General features: G+C 55.4%; 1 protein-coding gene across 6 annotated transcripts; it reads right to left on the reverse strand.

Annotated features, from left to right (window-relative positions):
- Window positions 1-4935: 4935 nt before the first annotated feature.
- Mfsd2b (MFSD2 lysolipid transporter B, sphingolipid) lies at window positions 4936-13635 on the reverse strand. 6 transcript variants are annotated; one of them, XM_063231742.1, is made up of 14 exons: window positions 12970-13469; window positions 11076-11201; window positions 9825-9949; window positions 9344-9467; window positions 8982-9060; window positions 8776-8897; window positions 8108-8198; window positions 7889-8031; window positions 7422-7505; window positions 7108-7188; window positions 6827-6936; window positions 6471-6617; window positions 5967-6143; window positions 4936-5533 (listed from the first exon to the last, which is right to left on the reverse strand). In XM_063231742.1, the coding sequence occupies exons 1-14, from the start codon at window positions 13159-13161 to the stop codon at window positions 5488-5490; spliced, it is 1647 nt and encodes a 548-aa protein (XP_063087812.1). In that variant the 5' UTR covers window positions 13162-13469; the 3' UTR covers window positions 4936-5487. The 6 variants fall into 6 exon arrangements, with proteins under 6 accessions (XP_063087812.1, XP_013011175.2, XP_063087830.1 ...); XM_013155721.2 differs by having other exon boundaries at window positions 7889-8010; window positions 12970-13463; XM_063231760.1 differs by lacking the exon at window positions 7422-7505 and having other exon boundaries at window positions 12970-13635.
- Window positions 13636-16726: the final 3091 nt, after the last annotated feature.

The raw sequence follows: 16726 nt of genomic DNA on the forward strand, positions 1-16726 counted from the left end.
ATTCCTCAGTCGATGAGCATTTAGGTTGTTTCCAAGGTCTACCTATTAAAACCTGTGGAGCAGAAAAACGGTCTCTCTGAAAGTCACTGCCCAGACCCTGGAATATCGAGAAGACAAGAAGGGAGGAAGTGGGTCGTCTGGACCCAGGAAGAAGCTGAAGTGAGTTGAAACCTAGAGAGTGTGAAAAGAAAAACTTCAAGGAAGAGGGCACAGTCATCAGAGGCTTGTGCCCTGAGACACTCACTGTGCAGGAAGAGCTGTTTGGGCCTGGGGACGCACGGCCAGGGTGATGGCAACTGCTGCTGACCCCGGAGGCCTCTGCAGAGAGACGGCAGTGGAGGGGAGCGGTGGACGTGGAGGACTGCACTGGCAGGCGGCTAGTGCCGAGAACTCGGTCCTCCCGCAGGAGAGAGCACTTAGCCGGAGCCACCTTGGAGTTGGGCCAGAACTGCTGCCAGCTCCCTCCAGCAGCTCCCATCGGGCACAGACCACGGACATTGCTGGGGTGGCAGCAAGCCCAGTGAGTGGTCTCGGGGCAGCCTGCTGAGGTTACCCACTGCCCTGCCAGAAAGCGACTGCTGGCTTGCTGGGCAGATGAGCATGTTTTGGGACTCTTTCCACAAGTTGTCTGCTAGTGAAACCAGAGAAATCCTGGAAGTGGCCTTTAGTTTTTCTCTTTTCTTTTTTTTTTTTTTTTCTGCTTCTCCTTCGTTGTTTTTATATGCGTGTCAACCTGGTTTCTAGCATTTTTGTGGGTGTGGCTCTGTGCTTTTTACCTCTTCCATTTCTCGCTTCCTTCAGTCCTCCCCAGTTCCCCAAAGTTGCTGTGATCCCCCTTTGTCCTCCAACCTTATTCTCTTCTTCCACTTCTCTGTTTTACCCTTAATCCATTATAAATTTGAACCCCTGAGGGCAAAATTGACATATTAAAGGACTTAATGCATATAATTTCTGCTTTTAGATTTTTTTTGGTAAATATTTATGATTTTATTTTATTGTTTATAGTATTTTTTGTGGGGGCACTGGGGACAGAACTCATGACCTTGCACTTGCCAGTCAGGCGCTTGTACCACTGAGCTAAAGCCCCAGCCATACTAGATTTTGTTATATATTCGCAAATGTGATTCATACAGTTAAAAGTGGAAAATTAAGGGTTCAGTTTCTTGTTTTCTAGGCTGTTTGATGCTATTGGTACCACAGTAGCCAAAATTGACATAATTGCTCTAAACAGCTGTTGGACCTGGTATTTCATAACTGAGATTGACTAAAGGTCACACAAAATATGGTTGGCACAGTACCAAAGAACCAGGAACTAGACCAAACAAGCAACTTCTTTTCACAGACTTTTCCAACAGACTAAAGAGGTAAGATCTTTTTTTTTTTAAATCAGTACCAGGGATCGAACTCACAACTGCCTTGCAGGCAGGCACTTATGCCACTGAGCTAAATCCCCAGCCCCAAGAGGTAAGATCTTCCAACAGACTCAAAACCCAAAAACCAGCTACACCTGGAAGATACCTCAGACAAGGAATCATCACCTGCGGGTTCCCTCATACTACAAAAAAGCAACCCACCATAGACAACCTACAAGCATCACCCCAGGAATAAACTAAAGTAAGAGAGAAAATGAAATGAGAAGACAGGTAAGCAAAACGCAGCCCCAGACACCCAGCTCCCCAAAGGCAAATCCAGGGGACAGCGAGCTGGGACACTCTGAGAGCACCCCCAGGCCTCTCGGAAGTGGAAACAACAAAGCAGCTGAATGAGGCTCTGGAAAGATGAAATCAGAAACAACCTCTCAGATGACTACAGAGATTACTAAAATGCATACCATGCTTACGACGTTAGAGCAGACACAGACAAAAAAATAGACAATGTTAAGAAAATTATGATGGCCCAGTACAGTAAAGAAATGGAATCCATAAAGCAGATTCAAGCAGATATCCAGGAGAATAAAAACCCCACTGAAAGTATTTGAAGCCGATTAGGCCGATGTGAGGACAGGATCTCAGAGACTGAAGATAAGCTTGCAGTTAGCGACCAGGAAAAGAAAGATTTCTCAAAAATAGCAAGGAGCCAAGAGAAATCACTCCAGTGGTGCTAGATTAGGCAAAGAAGAATAACTTAAGATGGATTGGAGTCAAGGAATAAGTAGGAGATACCACAAATGACAGTAAAAAAATGTTCATAGGGGCTGGGGATTTAGCTCAGCGGCATAAGCGCCTGCCTTGCAAGCAGGCAGTCGTGAGTTCGATCCCCGGTACCGATAAAAAAGAAAAAGACAGAAAAAAGAAAAGAAAAAGACAGAAAAAAAAAATGTTCACAGATACCATGACAGAAGAATTCCTGGTACAGAAGAAGAATTTGACATATGGTTAAGTGAGGCATGTAGAACTCAATGAGTATTAATATTAATATATATTAATATTAAGATCTTCAAGCCACATAATGGTTACGAAGCATTCCCCTGCCGTTTCTTCTAGCTGCTCGATGGTACCAAGTCTTACACTTCGTATGTGTGTATTTTTTCAGTACTAGAGACTGAACCCAGGACCTTTGCACTGTGAGCTACATACCACCCACACACACACCTTTTTTTTTAGTTTGAAGACAGGGTTTCACAAAGTTCCCCAGACTGGACTTCTGAGTCTCCTGCCTCTGCTTCCCAGAGAGCAGGAATTACAGGCATGTGTCTCCACGACCAGCTAATTTTATTCTCTGTAAATTGAGGTCCAGTTTTCCCAGCTGTTGAAGTCTGCGCCTAGATCTCCAGTCCTCCAAACAAGTGCACAGCAAAGTCCCAAAGGAATGAGACACACGGCATGGTCCCAGGGCTGCAAGAGGACTGAAATCCTCTGCAGAGCTCCTAACTCTGCTAGCCAGCCGGCTGACCCTGGGCAGCCCATGTTTAATCAGAACAAGCAAGGAGTTGAGTGGACAATGGAGGAAACCTGAGCAGGACCCTCAGAGCAACAGACGATGCTAGTTAAGGAAAACGATCCAGAAAGTCTCCGGGTGGCCTCAGCTGTGGCCTATCTTGCCCCTGAGGTGTCTCCTCGTTCTCCGGTCAGCCATGCCCAGGCCACACCCAGTCCTGCCCGTGTATTCAGCTTCAACGGCTGCAACACCCAGCACCATTTATTGAAGAGACTTATTCTTTCCTCATTCTGTGTACTTGGCACCTTTGTCAAAGTCCAATGTGTGGTGGCACAGGCCTGTAATCCCAACTCTCAAGAGGCTGAGGGGGGAGGATCGCCATGAGCTTGAGGGCACCCTGGGCTGCATCGTGAGTTCAAAGCTAGCCTAGACTACATAGCCCATCTCAAGATCCCATCTCAAATAAAAAGTTGGTTTTAAATGTGTGGGTTCATTTCTGTTTTGTTTTTTATCAGTACCAGGAATCAAACTCACGACAGCCTGCTTGCAAGGCAGGTGCTTATGCCGCTGAGCTAAATCCCCAGCCCCTATTTCTGGGTTTGTAAAAAACATTTTTATTAGTATGCGTTTGTAATACATGATAATTGTACTCATCTTGGGAAATTGGCCCACATACACACTGGGCTCTTTTGTGCTCCACTGATCTATGTGTGTTTTACCAGGCTGGTTTGGTTGCTACACTCTGTTTGTGTAGTTTATCCTGAGGTCAAGTAGTGTTATAGCTGTAGCTTTTCTGTTTTGAGACAAGATCTCGCTGTGCAGTTCAGGCAGGCCTTAAACTCACAGCAGTCTTCCTGCCTCAGCCTCCCCAGTGCTGGGATAACAGGTGTGCACTACTGTGTACCCCTGGCTCCCAAGTGTCAGGTGGCTGTCAGACACCTTTCCTGCTCGAGAATGAGGCTGTATCAGGTGAGAGCCTGAAGGGCGCTCCCTGAGGCGGCCACCCCACAGAAGCCTGGCCAGTCAGAGCACACTGCCCATGCCCTGAAGGCACAGCAGAGAAGGACGCAGGTGGAGGGCGAGGTGGGCGAGGCGGGCGAGCCAGGGTACGAGGCAGAGTGTTCCCCAAGACTGACAGCGCCACAGGTGCCCTTGCCCGGCACACGCAGATGTCATCCACTTAACCCAGCACCAGCCTGAGTTCCATTCCTGATGCAAAAAAAAAAAAAAAAAAAAAAAGAAATGTTCAGCCCTTCAGGAGATTAAAGTAGCAGCCCAGGGTTTCAGGGTCCGCTGGGCCCACATGGCCGCACCATCTCCAACACGAAAGTCCTTGGAAAAACAAGGCTCCAGTTTGCTAAACAAGTCAGCCAGCCTGTTATGACAAAAACGGAAGCAAGCAGGGCGTGGTGGTGCACATCTGTTCACACCAGCACTCAGAAGGCTGAGGCAGGAGGACTGCTGTGTGTTCCAGGCTAGCCTGGGCTACACAGTGAGCTCGAGGCCAGCCTGAACTGCATAGCGAGACCTTGTCTCAAAAATATTTAAAAAAAAAAAAGGAAGCCATCTGCAGTCCCACCCTCTCCCTCCCCTGGCCTCCTCCTGCTGGGGCCAGGTGCAGCAGCTGGACAGCGGGCTGGCCGGGACGGGTGAGAGTGGCACGGCAGACAGCTTGGAGGAAAAGCTGGGCACCAGTGAAGCCGGTTCTGTTTAGGAGGTGGGTGACCACACATCGTCCTGTCCGCTCAGCAAACTCTGATCGTGTGGCCACAGCAGTTCCTCTGACGCCTTCTGGAGCGTCCCCACCCACCCCCAGGCCCAGCTCACTCAGAGCCACCACCTGTGTCCTGGCGAAGGCAAGAAGGAAGCCTGCTCCCAGGTGCTGACGCTGGTCCGAGGCCCTGCACTGGGGACACGGGGCTCAGGCAGGGGCCCCGGACGCCCCGCTGTTCTCCTCAGCGGCTCTGCAGATGCTCTTTGGCGTTTCCCTTAAACTTGTGTTGTAAAAAATAAACCTTGGCAGATCTTTCTTCCCCAAAGACATGGCCTTAAGAAGACTCCAGTTTCTGTGCTTTAATAAAATAAGAGTTTAAGAAAAACTGCCACACGAAGCGCCTGTGCTGGTGAAACACGTGACCTCTGGTGGCCTGTGCCAGCCTCTGTCCCTGATTAGAAGAAGTGCCGCTAACTCCTGTGACGGAGCCGGGGGCTGGGCACCACCTGGCCCTCAGCCCCCTGCGGTGCCCTCTTTCCCCCCAGGTTGGTCTCTGGATCTCTGCACCCCATGTGTCCTCAGCTTTGTCTCCTCATGCCGCAGCCTCTGGGTGTTCAGCAGTCTGTCTGTCCCTCCCTGCAGGAGTCTCTAGGCCGCCCTGGCAGAGGCTCTTGCTTGCAGGAATGGTGCCGCAGGGTGCTGGACAGGCCTGAGCCTTGTGCTCAGGGTCACAGGCCAGAGACGCTGTGGCCGCCGGCAGATGTCAGGCGGGCATCCTGGAGCCCGGCCACCAAGGATGGTCACGTGCCTGCACTAAACCACCAAGAGATGGGCGCCAAGAGATGGGCACAGAGCCTGGGGCCCAGGAGCCGCCCCGCTCCACTCCGAGGCTTGGCTCACAGGAGGCCTCTGGAATCTGACACAAGGCTGAGGCTGCTCTTCCTGTGGGAAGAGAAAAAGCGAAGGGGAAGCATGCGGTGAGGGGTCGGCGGGGCGCACAGCCTGCAGCACAGCACCACAGCACCAGGCCAGCGTCAGGGGCGCAGCCCGGGGACCTCGGACGTGGGGCTCATGGAGACCGAAGCCGTGGCTAACAGGAGCCCACGTCCGAAGGCAGGTGGGCCGGACGGAGGCAGCTGTGGCAGCCCCTGATGAACAGGGGCCCCAGAGGGGTCTGCATGCACCTCCATCCGCAAGGTGTTTCAGAGGAGGCCACGAGTTGGGCAGGGGCGAGAACAGAAGACCTGGAAGCACATGGCGACCCGAAACTAAGGGAGCAGCCCCCCAAGGCGGGACTGCCCGCTGGGGCAGCACACTGCAGGCTGGCAGTCCCCGAGTCGATGGCCCTGCCCATTACAGGATGCACGGTGCCCACCTGTGGAGGCGGTGCTGCCGGGCAGTGTCCGGCTCTTGCCCTGAGGGAGCAGGGCCGACCATGAGGACGCACAGACCCACAAGGATCAGGCAGGTGGGCACGGCACCGATGAGGACCTTGAGGGCCACCACCACCTCGGCCGCTTGCTTGCAGGCTTCCACCTTGTACCCCGCAAACCTGGAGAAACAAGCCCCGCCCGGTCAGGGGCAGCTGTGTGCCCCTCCTGCTCCTGGACTCTGGACCAAGTGATGGCGAGGGCGGGTGGGGGGCACTGGAGAGTTCAGAGAGCTGTGAACACCACGAGCTCGGGCTTCCGCAGGGGGCGCCGGCCAGGAAAGGCCCCTCACCGTGTGCCCTAGAAGTGGGGGTGGCTCCCCACTCGGCACAGAGCGCGGCTGTGCCCAGACACCCGGGGCCTGCACCGGTTAGGGTGGCGGCTCTGCCCTCTGCTTCCCACCCTGCCGGGCTCCTGTGCCCCTGGGTTTCCCCAGCCTTGGGACTGACTCTAGACTGAGGGTGGAGATGCCCAGGGCGCACGCGCTTGAGAGCTTGGTGAAGAAGACGTAGGAGGAATAGAAGATGGTCTCCAGGCCGGGGCCGTGGTGCTGGCTCTGCCGCTGGAAGTCGTCCACCACGTCTGGAAGCATGGACCTGGGCCAGAGGTGTGGGTCAGCCCTGCCGGTCACCTGGACCTCGGCAGCTTGGAGCTCTCTAGGGACAGAGGCCGGGCTGGCTCCCTCGGCCCAGGACCAGCCCGCACACAGCAGCACGTGTGCTCCTGCCACGCCGATGGCTCTGTCGTGGGTGCCCTCTCCCAGGGCCTCTGAGGCCGAGCCCCTCTCCCACCTGCCCCGACCTACCAGGGGAGCAGCAAGGCCACAGAAATGCTCATGCCAGAGACAAAGGCCACCACATAGGCCACGGATGCTGTGGGCAGAGCAGCCAGCAAGATGGAGAAAGGCACCATCACCTGGGGACACAGATGCACGCGCTGTCCCACCACCACGCCCTGGCTTGCTCACCACACACCCACTGACCACTGGTTAACAGTGAGGCCCAAGCCAAGCGCTGCAGCCCCGTGGGAGCCTCCCTGCCAGTTTCCCACCCCCATGGCCCCAGCCTCCCTTCCTGTCGCACTCACACAGATGCCAAGGGCCGACGGCCTCTTCCCAAATCGCTGGAGAACCCACTCCCACAGTGGGGTGCTCAGCACAGCCGAGACCTGAGAGGAGATAGTGTCACTGTGCCAGGGCCCTGCAGCCAGTGCCACACCCAGGACCTCAACCTCCGGCTCAGGCCAGGGCAGGTAACTGAGCCCGGCCACAGTGTGTGCTGAGCTATAGCAAGTGACTGTGGCCAAAGCAGAGTCCAGAACGCTGAGCACTGGAACTCTGGTCACTCGGAACCCTGGTTGAGGCCCCTAAGTGACCTGGCCCCCGCCAGCCAGCCCCTCACCAGGACAGTCAGCACCAGGCCCTGGACGTGTTCTCGGAGCTGGGCTGCATGGGTACAGAACAGGACCAGGTAGCTCTGCTCCACCTGAGGGCATGGACAGGATGCGGACACAGGCACAGGACAGCAACTCAGGAGGCAAGGGCAAGGGCGGGCCCTCGAGCCTGGCTTTTCCTCTGGGACCTCCAACTCAGGCTGCGGCCACCATCGTGCTGTCACCTCCCCCAAAGGATGCATAGGGATAACCCCATTCCTGCCCACCGTCATCCCTTGCACAGCTGAGACTGGGGTGACTGGACACCCTCAGCCTCCTAGGACCTTGGCCTCCCTGGAGCCCCACCCAGTTCCCTCCTCGAGGCTCCAGCCTGTTTCCTGCTGTAAAACTCAAGGCTGACTGTGGCGTGGGTAGGTCAGCACCCTGAGCCACCGTGGGGCCTGCGGGGCCAGGGTGGAGTCAGCCGCCGCAGTACCTGCACAGCAGCTGAGATGAACAGGAAGGAGACCACCAGCTTCACATAGGGTGGGTGTCGGGTGGTGAGACCCAGGCCAGTCAGAAAGCCGAGGCCGTGGCCTGGGCCCGGGTCAGCAGGGCCTGTAACACAGGAAGGAACGCCTTGGCAGAGTTTAAAGCCCCAGGAGGAGCCCTGGCCCCAGCTCCCGGCTCCCATGGCCTCACCCCACCTCCGTACCTGGCTGCTCCCGGACACCGAGGCAGAGCAGACTGACGCACACCGGGTAAGTTGCAGCAACCACGGCAGCTGCGATGGAGTAGAGGCGGCCCTGGGGGACAGGACAGACACGGGCTGAGGGCAGGCAGCGGACTCCCACTGGGCACAGAGGGACAAGTACAGTTTAGTCCAAAAGTTTAGACAGCCCCAGCTTCGCTCCTGCCCTGCAGGATCAGGGCCTGCACCGAAGTCTCCTGCATTGAGGGCAGGGGCTCCTAAAAGGTGTTTGAGCCTGGGGCGCCCTGCACTCATCAGGGGATCAAGGTGGTGCAATCCTGATCTGAGGACAGTACCAGGAGGCCCCAAGGTAGGAGTGTGGGGACTCTCTGGCCCTGGACCCTGGGAGGTGAGCAGCTCTGTTCCACCAAGTCCTCGGGCCTGCAATGGTATGCCTCTATCCTTGGGCCCATGGCAAGGAGCCGCCCTGCAGTGGCCAGAGCCTCTGAGAGGTGCCTGTGTGGCACTAAGGACTGGAGAAGTGCCACTGAGCTCTCTCCTCAGCTGCACTCCTGCCTGCAGGGTTACAGAGGGGTGGGCTCATGCTCTTGGCTAGAGGGGCAGAGAAGAAATAAGGGCACGGTGAACCACCCAAAACCTCAGAGGGTGTGGCAGCCGCTGTGAGTACTCACTGCGTCCGGGGACACAGCAGCAGGCCCAGGGAGCTCACAGTGGTTGGACCTGTGGGCACCGGACACAATCAGCCCATGGACGGTGGCTCCCATCAGTGTCCCTACCATCTCCATTGTCATCCCTGGAGACATGGCACACAGATGACCAAGCCAGCCACCAGGTTCTGGGGGTAGCTCCCCCCACCACCTCCCTGGGCTGCACTCACGGTATGCGGTGGCAGAGTCCCGCTCCTTAGGACTCGAGGTGAGCAGCATGGTGAGCGCTGTGTAGGGCACCTGGAAGAACTGGGGTGGCCTGGTGGACCTTAGGGTGGTCCCTGCCACCCCTCTTTGCCCCATGGAGACCCATGCCCACTCTATCCAAGGCTGGCACTCAGTGGGTGGTCTGTCTCTCCTGGTCATCTGAACCTCAGAGTCAGAGGATCAAACAGGCTGGCAGAGCTCATGATCAGTGCCCACGCACCCGTGAGTGGGCAACGGTAGTGGACTTGTGGTTTTCCTAGGAGTAACCATCGCCAGCAGTAGGGTCCATCCGAACCCAGCCCAAGAAAGGAGGCTGCCTGCTTACCGTGGCCAGGGCCTGGAAGAGGCAGGAGAACGTGGTGTACCAGAGGCCTCGCAGGCTGGAGAAGGGAGGCAGGAACCACAGGAAGAAGTAGGCCAGGCTGAGGAAGGGCGTGCAGCCCAGCACCCTGGGGAGCACAGCCGACGTGGAGCGCAGCGCCGGGACGGGCCCTGCGCCACCCAGGCTGGGCAGTGAGAGTCACCGAGGGGCAGTTGGGGTGCAGCTCCCCGTGTTAAGGATGGGGTCATACGCAGGCCTCACGTCCGCTCAGAGACCTTCCACGCCATTGAGCCTTCGAGCCCTGCAGACCTGGCAGGCCCTGTGCCATCTGGTAAGGGTGACCCAAGCCTGCCCTCGGGCCCTCCCTGACCCTCTTGGTACCATCCAGGCTCGATCCCCAGCGTCCACTGAGACAGGTCATGACCAAAGATGACCTAGGAACTGGAGCTGGGCTCCTGGACCTGAAGCCCCCGGGGCTGCTCACCAGGGCATGAGCTGTGCAGATCCTGTCCTCCTGCTTCTGTTGATGAAGAAGCCAGCCACGGGGTCGGCTACTGCCCCGGACACCTTGCCTCCAAACAGCACGAGGGACACCTGAGCAGCCGGGATCTGAAACCCGGGGGGAGGGGGTCCTGGGAATCCCACCAGCACCCCATCACCACCCTGCCCTGTCACCTGTGGAGCAAACTCACCTGCACCCTTCACCCATAGGCCTCCCTTGCCCAGCTGACAGAGGCAAACTGTGGTTCACAAATAATGAATTGATTTTTCCGACTACATGAACCATACACTCATTTAAAAAAATTCAAAGGATACAGAAAACCATTAAGCCCAGCTCAGCTGAGATCCCATTATCCTGAAGCAACTGCAGAAGCAGCATTTTTTTTTGGTACCAGGGATCAAACACGACCTCGTGCTTGCATTTGCCAGGCTGGCACTTACACCACTGGGCTAAATCCCCAGGCCTGCAGAAGCAGTATGAAGATCATCCTTTCATGCAAGTCTTTCTGTGAGTTTGACATTTACAATTTTATGTTAAGGGACCAGGTCAGTATCATTAAATAAATCATGACGACCTTATTTCAAAAAAAAATTTTTTTGGAGACAAGGTCTCATTCCACAGTACAGGTTGGTCTTGAACTCACTACATAGCCTAGGGTGGCCACAAACTTGCAGTGATCCTCCTGCCTCAGCCTCCCAGGTGTTGGGATGATAGGCGTGCACCACTATGCCCAGTTTAAAAATTTACTCTAGCTTATCTTCTATCCTCCACCATGCCATCCTACAGCCAACACTAACATCGGGGCATATATCCTTAAGTTTTCTCCAAACTTGTCTTAACTGTGTCTAGACACGTGCATACACGTACCCATGTACACACATCTGGGACCCATCTTGTTCTGTGAAAAGGAGGTCACTTTACATACTGTGCCACACTACTAGCATTTCTGACAGTGCTGTCTGCAGTCGGCTGGTGGACATGCGTTTGAATAGGTGCACAGGGCCGGCTGTGCGGGTTAATACCGTTTTGTTCACCTGCTGCTCTACTGCAGGGCATTCGCACTGCTTCTCTCCTGCTGGGAGCAGCCCGCGGTGTACACCTGTGAGGCTGCTGCCTGTCACACTTGGGTTTTTTTGAGGCTTGGGTCAAAGGCTGTCCACCAAGGGTAGTGGCAGGGGATGATCAGATGCAGGGGGAGATGCCAGTTTGGCCTGGGCTGCTGCCCACACTCACCTGGGCCACGTCCAGCAGGAAGAGCTGCAGGTAGAAGGAGGTGGCACTGGTGGCCACCTGGTTGGGGATGCCCCCGAAGCCATAGCACATCTTGGTGCAGAACGAGAGGCGGCTGGCTCTGCTGTCCTGGAGGAGACATGGCAACAGCCCTGTACCCACAGACACAAGCAGCTCCTCCTCACCAGCAGCCCCCAGACTGGAGGGTGTTTGTGGACTTTTTCAGAAACCTCTTTGCTCCACTTTGCCTTGAAGGCTGTTTATCACTGACAGAAAGTAATGTTGGGCTGGGGATTTAGCTCAGCAGCGTAAGTGCCTGCCTGGCAAGTGCGAGGTCGTGAGTTCAATCCCTGTTACCCCCCAAGAAAGAAAAAAGTAATGTTTATGGACCTGAAGGGGAATAAGAGAGAAAAATGTATATATTCACATGCCTGCTGCCTGACGAGCATCTTTGCTCAGAGTGGTCATGACCTAGCCTGCGTCCACCCCACTGTGGAGCCCACCCCTGGCCCGCTCCGGGCTCAGGCCCAAAGCCTGGGCACACTCTGGACTGTCTTTTCCAGTTTCCCCTTCTCATCTGTCAGTGGCTTCTGTGCGTCTGGTTTCATTTTATACAACCTCGCTGGCAAGTTGAGCTTTTTTTAGAGGGGCAGGGCAGTACTGGGATTGAACTCGGGGCCTTCACGCTAAGTGACATCCTTAGCCCTTCTTTAGATGGTCCTGTTTTGTGACAGTCGCACTGTGTAGCTCAGGCTGGCCTTGACCTCACCACGGAGCCGGCTTTGACCACTCCTCCTGCCTCAGCCTCCCAAGAGCGGGAATTACAGACACGTGCCACCACTTGGCTTGTGACAGGGTCCTGTTAGGTCTCTAAATTTCCCAGGAAGTTTCAGTCATCTTGCCTCCACCTTCTAGAGGGCTGGCATTCCAGGGCACACCCCACGATGCCCGCTAGGGAGCTTTCAGTAGGAATCAGATCGTGTCTCCTGCTCTCTTGCTGTTAGTCTGAATGATCCCGCGTCCTCACCACGGTCTTCAGGAGGCCCTGGGCAGCCCCAAGCGCACTCCCAGCACCTCTCCAGCGAGAGCACCCCACTTCCCACCTCCTCCGTGCCAGGAAGCTCCTGGATGACTGGAGTGCCGCGCACTCCTGCCATCGCCTCGCGGGCTCTTCCCCACTGCCCAGTCCCTGTCACGGCTGGGTCCTGTCTGGTGCATCTTGCTTTACTTCCCACCTCTCCCTACCGGGACAGAAACTCGGGGGGCAGCCTCCGTGACCTGTGTGCCTCCCGTACCTGGAATGGGAGGTTGGTAGTAAATGCTCAAAATATACTTTGAGCAAAAAAACAGTCACACACTGGCCGTTGCTGGTCCCCGGACAGTGCTGTCTCTTGCCTGTGACTGTGGCACCCGGGAGGCGAGCCGGGGCTGCAGCGTGCGGGTGTCCCCAAACCCAACCCGGACAGCGTCATCTCTCCAAGGACACCGGGAGCCCCCATCCTCCGCGGGGCGCGGTGGGGGTCAGGGCTGCGCCTGCCCAGCCATCTGCAGCCACGCGGGCTCTGGAGGGAGGGCGCGCAGATAAGGCTTTATCCGCGCCGCGCAAGCTTCCTGCCCAGCAGCCGCCCGGGGCGGGCTGCGTGCTCCCCCACGGTTATTTCAACCCCAAAGCCGGGAGGCCAGGCGGGCCGCCCCCGAGGGGCTCTGCCCCCACCGCACCCGGGCTTCGAACCTCCCTGGGCCGGGAGCCTCGGGGTGGCCTGGAGCCCGCGGTGCCGGCGGTCCTCCGGCCTCGGCGATGGAGCGCAGCCCGGGCCCTGCCCCCCGAGGCCCTGCCCGGCCCGGGCCGCCCCGTCCTCCGCGCCTGCTGCCCTTCGCCCTCGCTGGCCGCGCTCACCGAAGCCCGCGCCAAGAGCGCCGCGGCGGTGGCCGGGTCCGGGCCGGGCTCTGGATGTGGGTCCGGCTCCAGGTCAGGGTCCCGCTCCGGGTCCGGCTCCGGGTCCGGGTCCGGGTCGGGCTCCAGGTCAGGGTCCGGCTCCGGGTTCGGGTCCGGCTCCGGGTTCGGGCCGGGTCCCGCGCGCTCCTCCATCCCAGCAGCCCCGCCGTCCGGACTCTGCCCCACAGACAGACAGACTGACGGACGGACGAAGGGCAGATACGCCCCGCACCGCCCGGCCCGCGCCGGCCCTGGGGAGCGGGTGTCACCAACGGCGCTGGCCGGGGGCGCACGGGGCGCAGCAGCCCGACCCTGCCCACGGCCGCCGGAACTCCGCGGGGCGGGCGGCGCGGGCTTGCAGCCCCGACGCGGCCCCTTAAGGGCGTGGAGACCTCAGTGTGAGGCGGCGCCAAAGGCAGTACGTTCACTCAGTGGCGCGCTCCCTGTACACTGTACCCTGTACCCGAGATCAAACTCGGGGCCTCGCCCTCGCCAGGCAGGCGCTGTGCCGCTGAGCTGTGTCACCTGTGTCCCACAAACCATTTCAAGGGAGCAACCTGACCCCGTTGGGGCTGCACACGCCTGTAATCCCCACACTTGGGAGGCTGAGGCAGGAGGATCGCTGCGAATTGGCCTTTCTAGGCCACCTAATGAGTTTACCGAACACAGCGAGCCTCCATCTAAAAACAAAAATAAAAATAAAAATAAAAAGAGCAAAGCCAATCTTCATAGTAGGCAGACAGTTGTTTTTTAGGATTTGGAAATACAAGCTAGACTACAGAATGAAAAAAATGTGCTGCACCGGTGGTGGTACGATATGGCGGTTTTAGAAATGGCTTGCCAGGCCACCGTGGTGGTGCTGGCCTGTAGTCCCAGCACCGGGAAGCAGGAGGATCACCATGAGTTCAAGGGCAGCATAGGCTACATAATGAGTTTGAGGCCAGCCTGAACTATATAGTAAGACCCTCAAAACAAAAAAAAAGAAAGGCTCACCAATCCAAAGTATCCCATGGTCCAGGCCGGGGATTTAGCTCAGTGGCTCCAGCACTTAAGTGTGAGGTCGTGAGTTCAATCCCCGGTACCAAGAAAAAAAACAAACAAAAAAACTGCTGGGGACATAGCTCAGCTGCAAAAGTGCCTGCCTAGCAAGCAAGGTCCTGAGTTCGATTCCCAATGCTAAAAAAAGTATCCCAGGTCCTTACCTGAACAAATAATTGGAGGAGACAAGGCAAAAACGATGCCAAACATTTATTTGAAAACCCTTGGGTACGTGGGTATGGCAGAAACCAGTTCTGCAAAGTTAACTTGGGTGAATAAAGAAAAAGAGGGTGAAAGCAAACAGGAAAGTACATACGCGTCTGAGAAATGACGCGTGGTTACCGCAAACCCAGGCAGGACAGCCTCTCCGATGGCCACTCTTGCCCACCTGACGGCTTTCCCAGCTTTTACCTACAGGTCCTTGTGTTGCCCTGGGACCTCGTGGTTGCCAGGTCCCCTTCACTCCCCAGCCGGCATTGTCACGCCCAGTCTGCTGTAACAGTGGCACAGCCGTCATCCCAACATGCCAGGAGGCGGAGGCAGAAGGGTGACGAGTTTGGGTCCAGCCTGGCAGTTTAGAAGCAGAGCCAGACCCTGTCTCAAAATTTTAACAAGTGGCTGGGAATGCAGTTCAGTGCCAAGCCCTGGATTTACTCTCCAGGCACACCCACACCTGCACCCCACTCTCTCTCTCTCTCTCTCTCTCACACACACACACACACACACACACACACACACACAGAAAAACTGCAGGAACCGGTTTTCTTTTTTGTTTGGTATACTGGGGATTGGACCCAAGACCAACTGGACTATACTCCTCGCCCTTTCTATTGCTCAGCAGGACTCAGACTTGGGATCCTCCTGCCTCGCCCTTCCAGAGTGCTAGGGTTACAGCTGCACCACTAGAGGCAGTAGACAGTTCCACACAGGCAAACACAAGCCACAGGGCGGGAGCAAATATGGGCAAATTACAAAGAGATTTATACTGGAACATGTAAATAATAGAAAACATTAACTTAGAAGTGGGCAAAGGCACATTCTTCTAAAGACACAGTACACAAGGACAATAAGCACATAGAAATCATTAGAGAAGTAAAAGGCACAGCCAGGAGACATCTCTTCCCGTCCACAGCGGCTTGCTGTAATGGGAAAAAACCCAAAAAAACAACATACAGTTCACCTGTACCGTGCCTGGGGAAGGCGCAGGGAAAGAGAATTTGCACTGCTGGTGGAACAGAACAGCTGCAGGCCTCTGGGAGTTCGGTGGTTCCCCAAAATGTTAGTTACCATGTGGTCCTGCAAGCCGTCTTCCACTCTGATGTGTACAAATGTGAACATGAATGTTCACAAGCAGAAACATATATATGAGAAAGCTACAATGTGGGAAAAACCCAAATGATTGTCAGGCTATGAATGGACACACCGAATGTGCTCTGCCCACACAATGGCACTAGAAAGATGAGCCCTGGAAACACTGCTAGTTGAGAACAGTCACCAAAGAGCACGTCCTGGACGATTCCACTTGCAGTGTCTACAGCAGGCAGTTACACAGTCAGAACAGGGTTTTGGTTGTCTGCAGCTGGAGCAGAGCACGGTTACCAATAGACATGGGATGTTAGAAGGATGAAAATTTACTTAGATTGTAGTGATGGTTATAGACCCTGTGAATACACTGCCCTAAAAACTTAGGCTGGGGATTTAGTTCAGCAGCATAAGTGCCTGCCTTGCAAGCGTGTGGTAGTACGTTCGATCCCTGATACCAAAAATAAATAACAATAAAAAAAAAATAACAATAAAAAATACAAACCATTAACTCCCAACACTTCTAATAAAACACACAGTTCTTTTTCTTTTTTGGCTACAAGGCTCAAATGATCCTCCTGCTTCAGCCTCCTGAGTGCTGGGATATGAGTGTGCCCTGCAGTGCCAGGACTGCAGAACACGTCTGATGCGGCGAGACAAGGTGTTTTCATTAACAGCTACTATTCTACTTACAGTGATGGTTGTTTCTCTTATGTGGCCTTTCATAAAAAAATATAAATTAGATTTTAATGAGATAAAGCAGCAGGATTACAATAATTGAGTCATCTGGCTTTTAATGAGAACTACAAACTGAGGTGTCAGCCTTTCGCCAGTGTATCCGAGAGGGGTCGACTGACACTGCTTTGGCTCAGGTTTGGGCGGTGTCAGTTAGGTGGTCTGTTGCTTTTAGGTCTGAATGAGACACACAGAAGGGCAGAGGGCTCCTTTTTTGAAAGACAGGGTCTCTCTATATAGTACAGGTTGCCTCAAGCTCGCGGTGATCTTCCTGGCTTAGCTTCCTAAGTGCGGGGTTGCAGGTGTGTGGCACCCCAAACAGCTCTCCTACATCCACCCCTTTAAAGATACAGCCCTCAGTACCTCCATCTTCCCACCAGACCCCAATTCTGATCTTTTTACCACTTCTTGCTGGTAGCACAGGCTCAGGACTGAGTGGGCTGGAGACCCACAAAACCCCAACCATGGCACACACCACATAACCTCTGTCAAGGGGGACAGTGACTGTCCCTGAATGTGGTCACTGGAGACTTAAGGAGCACATTAGCACATCTGCATTTCATAAATTTCTACCATGACTTCATGTGCAAAACCCACCATCTTTAAAACAAAGAGCCCAATGTCAGTGAACCCAATAAGCCAC

Source organism: Cavia porcellus, unplaced genomic scaffold, assembly GCF_034190915.1.
Source record: "Cavia porcellus strain 051 isolate PalLab524CR breed Dunkin Hartley unplaced genomic scaffold, mCavPor4.1 scaffold_1, whole genome shotgun sequence".
Classification (NCBI taxonomy): Eukaryota; Metazoa; Chordata; class Mammalia; order Rodentia; family Caviidae; genus Cavia; species Cavia porcellus.

What these genes read in the sequence shown, in the direction of transcription:
- Mfsd2b (XM_063231742.1), bottom strand. Translation starts at nt 13,161, where the DNA reads ATGGAGGAGCGCGCGGGACCCGGCCCGAACCCGGAGCCGGACCCGAAC. An exon ending in TCTGCACAGCTCATGCCCTG is followed by an intron (nt 9,468 to 9,824) that starts GTGAGCAGCCCC and finishes TGTGCTCCCCAG; the next exon opens with GGTGCTGGGCTGCACGCCCT. An exon ending in GGACTCTGCCACCGCATACC is followed by an intron (nt 8,898 to 8,981) that starts GTGAGTGCAGCC and finishes CCATGTCTCCAG; the next exon opens with GGATGACAATGGAGATGGTA.